The 6,000-nt window shown below is 60.8% G+C and overlaps 1 protein-coding gene across 1 annotated transcript in view; it reads right to left on the bottom strand.

Annotated features, from left to right (window-relative positions):
• Positions 1 to 4,273: 4,273 nt before the first annotated feature.
• PEA15 (proliferation and apoptosis adaptor protein 15) overlaps positions 4,274 to 6,000 on the bottom strand; it is a 49,180-nt gene continuing 47,453 nt past the window's right edge. Inside the window, exons 3-4 of the mRNA XM_060261445.1 lie at positions 4,642 to 4,797; positions 4,274 to 4,343 (exon numbers count right to left, since the gene is read on the bottom strand). Of these exons, the coding sequence (XP_060117428.1) occupies positions 4,279 to 4,343; positions 4,642 to 4,797 (221 nt within the window). The 3' untranslated portion in view covers positions 4,274 to 4,278. The remainder of the gene's footprint in view (positions 4,344 to 4,641; positions 4,798 to 6,000) is intronic.

The following is a 6,000-nucleotide window of genomic DNA, read 5'->3' as shown; positions in this document are numbered from 1 at the left end:
GTCCTGGAAGTGTGTGGAGACACCTGCTGCAGGGCCTCCTTGTGTGGCCCCCCTCCCTTGCCTCTTCCTTAAGAGGGGGGCATGAACTCCCACTGAGTGGAGCTCATGGCCTAGGCCAGGGCCTGCCCCCATCTGTCGTGACTTGGCCTCTCTCCTCCCTGGCACTTTCCCACCCCCCACCCCAGCAGGGCTTTCCTGGCCTTCCTGCGTTAGCAGAAGTGGTGAGAGCCGCACGACTCTGGCTCGTCCAAAGGGCCTCAGCTTGCAGCGGCTGTTCTTCTGGAGCTAGGCGAGGGTCAGAAAGCCTTTCCTCCGGCAGGCTGGAGCCCCTGCGGGAAAAGGTCTTCCTTGGAGGTTCTGAAGCAGAGGCTCGATGGCCATCTGATAGCAAGGCTGACTCCTTGGACTTGGGCAGGAAGGGCTGCACCAGGGCTTCATTCTTCTTACAAGCCCAGGGTGCGGCTTATTTTCCTCTTGGCCAGATTGGTCAAGAAGAAGAAGACGACATTGGATTTATATTCCGCCCTCCACTCGAGTCTCCGAGCGGCTCACAATCTCTTTTATCTCCCTCTCCCACAACAGACACCCTGTGAGGTGGGTGGGGCTGAGAGGACTCTCACAGCAGCTGCCCTTTCAAGGACAACTCTGCAAGAGCTATGGCTGACCCAAGGCCATCCCAGCAGGTGCAAGTGGAGGAGTGGGGAATCAAACCTGGTTCTCCCAGATCAGAGTCTGCACACTTCACCACTACACCAAACTGGCTGTCCTGGTGGGTTTTGCCTTCTTCTGGGTGTACAGCAGGGGTTGGGTAGGGGGTGGGTTGGACTAGAAGGCCGTTGGGGGTAACTTGCTGCTCTGTATTGAAGTGGGGGTGTAGTGGTATAAATATCAGAATGGTGGAGGAAAGGGAGTGCCAGAGCCCACCTCCCCCTGCCGCCGCTGCTGGGCGCTGCAACCGGTCCAAGCCGCAGGCCTGGAGAAAGAAGGGCCACAAAGAACAGTCCAGTCACAGCCTGTAGAGACAATACCTTTGATTTTTATTTCTGTTATTAGCACAACAACTTTCTTTACACTTTGAAGAGAAACGGGGGTGGGAAAGAATAAGCAAAGCACGAGTCAGTTGGAATTTGTCACCACTTAAAAAATCCCTCTAGCTACAACCAGTTTGTACTAAAGAAATATTTTCAAAATCTAGTATGAAATCTGAAAAGAGGCCAGGGCTACCCGAGGCCCTTTGGGGAGGGGGGGAGAGACACAGTGGGGGTAGCCAAGGGGGCGGCCATCTTGGAAGCCCCTGCCCTCCCCTTTGCTGGGGGGCCCGTCTCCTGCCTTCTGCCTCGCTCCCCCCGGCCCTGCGAGGGAGGCCTTGCCACCTGTCCAGGGAGGCGAGGGGGCAGCCTCTAGACCTCTGGGCCCCCCCACTGGAGCTGTGGAAGAGGGTCAGGCCAAGGCGGGCACCGAGACAGGCAGTTTTACAAAATACTTCTTTAAGCAAGACTGTGCTGCATTAGGGGTAAAAATGCTCCCCCCCCCTCTCTTTCGCTTTTTGCTTTTTCTTTTAAATTTTGGTCCACTTGACAAAAAAAGAGAATAAGTTAACACTAAACCAACAGTAAGGAAAACACTCAATGTTATATTTAATATACATATATTTTAAAATATATATATGTACACACAGTTAGCACGGTCTGAGCATCGGGGTGGGGGGTGGCGGGGACAGGGCGGAAGTCTTGAGAGCTGGCAGAAGGGGCTGGCCCTCGCTGGAGGGCTCTCGGGGCCCAGCTATGGGGTGGCCCCACTTCCTTCTCTTGCAGGGGGGCAGGGCTGTCCAGAGGGGGAGAGGCAGCAGGCCCAGGGTTTGAAGGGCTCCAGGGGAAGGGCACCCTTGTCCTTGGTGGAGGCTGGGGGCTTCGGCCAGGGAGCAAGAGGGTCACTTCAAGTGGAGGTAGGGGGGCCAGTGTTCTGGGAGTAGTCCTGGGTTGAAATTCCCGTTCCAGTCGATGGGGGGGGGGGGGGGCTGGCACCTGATGACTGGGCTCTCCTGAGGCAAGTCTGGCTTTTGGGCAGAGGGGGCCCACGCATCCAGCCATGGGGTGTGGGGGGAGGGGGCACAATGCTTTTGAGTGCTGGCAGCCAAGCAGCCCACAGTTTCTGTCTCTTGGTGTTTGCCACAGCCCTGCTTAAAGGGCAGATGAGGTGGTGGTTTGGAAAGGGCCTGGGCCATCCACAGGGGGCCTTCAGTGCGGGGAGCCTGGCGGGGAGAGGGATCCTCCTCCCTCCCCTCCATTCCCCTTGTGTGCAGAGAGGCCAAGGGGTTCCCAGCCACCAGCTCTTCCATGCCCATTCTGCCAGCTCTCGGGACCTCTGAACAGTCGTGGCCTGCCAGCTGCCAGGGGGCGCTCCCCACTCCCCCCTGCTCTCCTGCAGCACAGCCCTTTGGTCCCATGGAAGGGGGGTGGGTGGGAGAGGAGCCCCCACCTCTGCTGGCCCTTCCATCCCTGGGGAGGGGGCATCAAAGCCGTCAGGCAGGTGCTGGGGGTGGGCAGAGTTAGGAGAAGCTGCAGAGGGGGCCTGGCCTGGAAAGGAAAGGAGGCGCAGAGCAAGCCCAGCTGTTGCAATGCAAAACAAGACGCACAAGACTGCCAATTGGGGGGGGGGGGCTGGGGGGCCCCTGGCTCACAAACCGCGATGCACAGCGCCGGCTTCAGCATGAATTAAATAAAAGACATCGTGAAAGAGAAATTCCTTTGCAGTCTGAAGGGACAGAGCAGTTGTGCTCCTCCCCTGCTCACTCCTGCATCCCAGGGAGGCGAAGGGGGCTGCAGGAATGGTTCCCCCCACCCTCTGCCCCACAGGTGAGAAGCGTTGCCAAGTGGGTGGCCGAGGCGGCAGGAGCAAAGGCTTTGTGAGGAGGGGCACGGGGGGGGGCTCCCTTCCTGGCTTACCTTTTAGTGCATACCAAAGGGGAACTGTCTCCCTTGTAGGAGAGAGCAGAGATTTGGGGGGGGGGGCTTGAATGCCTCAGGGGCCAGAAGGGGGAGTGCAAGTCGAGGGGGCAGCCCCCCCAGCCCCATGGATCCACATGGCTGCTGGCCTAGGCCCCCAGCTGGGGGGGGGGTCAAGAAGGGCACATCCTCCCCCCCCACTTTCAAGCACAGCTGGCAGAGGGTAGCGAGGCACCAGTGGAGTAGGCAAAGGAGAGGCGACAGAGTGTGATCAACACCAAGGAAAGGCACAAGGGTGACAGGGAGGGGGAGTGTGGATCTGTTTCCCCCCCCAACTGCAGCCTGCCTTGTGAGCAGCACTGGCTGCAGGGGGGGGGGGGATGAGAGAGCCCCAAATGAAGCATCCTGCCTGCCAATCACCTGCCTGCACCTGCTGTCCCTCCTCCCACCCTCCCCCACACACTAGAACCTCCTGCTGTGCTATTCCAACCCCCCCTCCCCTCAAGCTCCAGAATCACCCCCCCCCACACACACACACACACTTGCCAGGTGCTCTTCTGGCTCTCAGAGCAGCTGGTTCTGCAAACTGGTGGGGGGAGTTACCGATGGCTGGCATCCGCAGGCATACCCAGTGCCCGCCACTGCCCTGAAGGCAGAAGGATCGGCCACACCTTACCTGAGAAATCAAGGCCCCCCCCCAAAGACACCCCTCCCCGCAGCCCTCTGCCTGCCGAAGGAGCAGAGCTGTGAGTCCCTGCCCGGGACCCTGTCTTTCAGGGGAAGGGGGCACGAGACAAATGACTGCTGTCCCCTCCTGCCCAACTCCTAGCAATGCAGCCTACAAGAATATGGGCTGCACCAGGCCCAGCCCCCCCACCCAAGGGAAGGGACCCCGGGGGTGTGTGGCCAATGGCTACTCTGGGCTTGGTACCCCCCCCGCTGGCCCCTCCCTTCTCAGTCTGCACTCAGCTCCACCTGGACAACTTTCCCGACCCCTCCCACTCTGGATCCAGGGGTGCTTCATTTGGGGTTTTGCTCCTGGGGGGGGGGAAGGGCAGCTCCTGCATCGCCCAAACCCTCCTGCCCCCACCAGCAGCTGCACTGAATTCTCAGTGCCAGCGAGGGGTGGGAAACCAGGGGGGAGGGGAGGTGAAGGGGGCTCAGTTAGTGGCCACGGCTACCTCCCCCCCCTCCACCCTGGGGCCAGTACAGAAAACGGGAAGAATGCATCCATCCATCCAGCTGTCCATCCATGGGAGGAGGAGAGGCACAGCAGGCAGGACTGGGGAGGGGGCAGAGGCTGGGCCCCCCGGGGAGTTCTGCCTCCCCTCCTCTAAGCTTTTTTGGGTGGGGGAGCCAATTTGATGATCTCTTCTTCTGAGGGCTGCCGGATGATGTCTGTAAAGAGAGGGGTGGAAGGAGAAGACCGTGAGGGAGCAGACGGGTTCCTGCCATCCACCCCTTGTGCCCCCCCATTTCATTCACAAATTGGTCCCCCATTTTTTGGGGGGGAGTTGCTGGATTGGGGCACATCCAGCATTGTAGGGCCTCCTTGGGCCACTGGCTGGATCCGCCCAAGAGTCCAAAAGGGCCTTCTGCCCCCTGGCTTGGTTTGGGGAGGGAGCCAGAGGTGGGGCTTGCCCCTATGGAGCAGGGCCTCACTGGTGGGGGAGGGAGGGAGGGACAGGACACCGACCTTTGTACTTCTTGGCGCTGGGGATGCGGGTCAGCTTGGTGTCCACTTCGTCCTCCTCCGAGATCTTCAGCACTTGGGTGCGATACTCCACCACCATGGTCAGCAGGTCGGGGCGGCGGGAGATCTCAAAGATGTGCTCTATGTAGGAGAGGTTGTCTGGGGGGAGACGGGAGGCCACAGCAGCCTGATCAGCTCCACCGTTCGAGGGGCCTGGTGCAGAGGGCATTCAGCCTACCATCTGGGCCCCCGGGCACACCGCCTGCCCTGCCCCCAACCTCCTACCCCAGCCCCCAACCTCTCGCCTGCCCTGCCCCCAACCTCCTACCCCCGCGTCTGCCCTGCCCCCAGCCTCCTACCTCTCGCCTGTGCTGCCCCCTACCTCTCGCCTGCCCTGCCCCCAACCTCCTACCCCCACGCCTGCCCTGCCCCCAACCTCTCGCCTGTCCTGCCCCCAGCCTCCTACCGCTCACCTGCCCTGCCCCCTATCTCCTACCCCATGGCTGCCCAGGCTCCCTTTCCCTGCCTGCTCGCAATCCCTCCCCTTAATGGCACCTGGTAGGCACAGGTGAGGGAGGGCAGCTCCTGCTGCCGCTGAATGTGTCCCTGTTGCCTGGTGGTGCTGAGCTGCCCAGGGAGAACACTGCTGGCAAGCAGAAGAGGGGGACAGGCTGGGGCCCTGGCAGATGCCCCACCTCAAGGGGTGCTAACGGTGGACCCTCCACTCCACAGAGCCCCCCAGAGGTAGGCCCACCCTGGCTCACTGCTCAACCATCCCCTCTCCCCCCCCCCCCCGAGACCCACTGCTGACTGGCCGGGGGGGCAGGCATCATTCCTTTGGGGCTGAAGTGTCAGCCTGGACCTGACTCGGCAGCTGACCCTCTTCTGCCCAAGAACTGGGTCAGGTGCTGGAAGCTGTGGGGAAGCCGTCTGCTGCTGCCTGTGGTTGCAAAAAGGCATTGCGAACTGTGTGGCGCGACTTTGCTGCAAAAGGGGGCAAATGTGCGTGGCTCTGTGGCCTTGGTCTCTCCAGGCCTGTCTTGGCAGCGCTGCCTCTCAGGAGGAGGACACTTCCCCACCCAATCCTGGAACGGGGGGAGGGGGGGCCGAGGTGGCCGCATTCTGGGTGCCCAGCGGGGCCCCTGCCACTCAAGCCCACGCCAGAGTTTGGTTTCAAGGCTAGGGTGGCCAAGTCGAATACAAGAAATATCTGGGGACTTTGGGGGTGGAGCCAGGAGCAAGGGGTGACAAGCATCATTGAACTCCAAAGGGAGATCTGGCCATCATGTTCAAAGGGACCGCACATCTTTTAAATGCACTTCTTTCTAGGGGCACCTTCTTTGGGGGCTCATAGAATTGGAC

Source organism: Heteronotia binoei, chromosome 1 (genome assembly GCF_032191835.1).
Source record: "Heteronotia binoei isolate CCM8104 ecotype False Entrance Well chromosome 1, APGP_CSIRO_Hbin_v1, whole genome shotgun sequence".
NCBI classification, from domain to species: Eukaryota; Metazoa; Chordata; class Lepidosauria; order Squamata; family Gekkonidae; genus Heteronotia; species Heteronotia binoei.
Note: the sequence above shows the minus strand (reverse complement) of the source record. Positions and strands in the feature narration are given on the sequence as shown.